Source organism: Elephantulus edwardii, unplaced genomic scaffold (genome assembly GCF_000299155.1).
Source record: "Elephantulus edwardii isolate Elephantulus edwardi_28Jun2011 unplaced genomic scaffold, EleEdw1.0 scaffold00038, whole genome shotgun sequence".
Classification (NCBI taxonomy): domain Eukaryota; kingdom Metazoa; phylum Chordata; class Mammalia; order Macroscelidea; family Macroscelididae; genus Elephantulus; species Elephantulus edwardii.
The window spans coordinates 1,003,557-1,004,206 of NW_006399788.1; the positions used below are offsets into that span (position 1 = coordinate 1,003,557).

General features: G+C 39.4%; 1 protein-coding gene across 1 annotated transcript; it reads left to right on the top strand.

Annotated features, from left to right (window-relative positions):
* Positions 1-9: 9 nt before the first annotated feature.
* LOC102867256 (arylamine N-acetyltransferase 1-like) lies at positions 10-504 on the top strand (the record flags this gene model as incomplete). The annotated part of the gene is made up of 1 exon (XM_006884896.1): positions 10-504. A coding segment is annotated over one exon (495 nt), but the record flags the coding sequence as incomplete, so codon positions are not given.
* Positions 505-650: the final 146 nt, after the last annotated feature.

The window sequence follows — 650 nt, forward strand, 5'->3', positions numbered from 1 at the left end:
GGGTTTCCATGCTCCTACCAGATATGGCAGCCTCTGGAGCTAGTTTCTGGGAAGGATCAGCCTCAGGTACCCGGCATCTTCCGTTTGAGAGAGGAGGAAGGAATCTGGTATGTTGACCAAATCAGAAGAGAACAGTACATTCCAAATAAAGAATTTCTTAATTCTGACCTCCTGGAAAAGAACAAATATCGAAAACTGTACTCTTTTACACTTAAGCCTAGAACAATTGAAGACTTTGAGTCTGTGAATACCTATCTTCAGACGTCTCCCGTGTCTGTGTTCCCAAACAAATCTATTTGTTCTTTGCAGACACCAGATGGGGTTTACTCTTTAGTAGGTTTCACTTTTGCGTCTCGAAAATTCAATTATAAGGACAACATGGATTTTTTAGAGTTTAAAACCCTAAACGAGGATGAAGTAGAAGAAGTACTGAAGAATATGTTCAATATATCCCTGGAGGGGAAACTTGTACCCAAACATGGTGATCTTTATTTTAGCATCTAGACCAAGAAAGATTTTATTTTTTTTTTTAATGATTTTTTTTTTGTGAATGTACTGTCAAATCGGATCTGACTGGTACAGGTAGAGATTGCCCCTCCTTCTCCAGCAGAGCATCTGGTGGATTTAAATTGCACACCTCTGGGATTGCA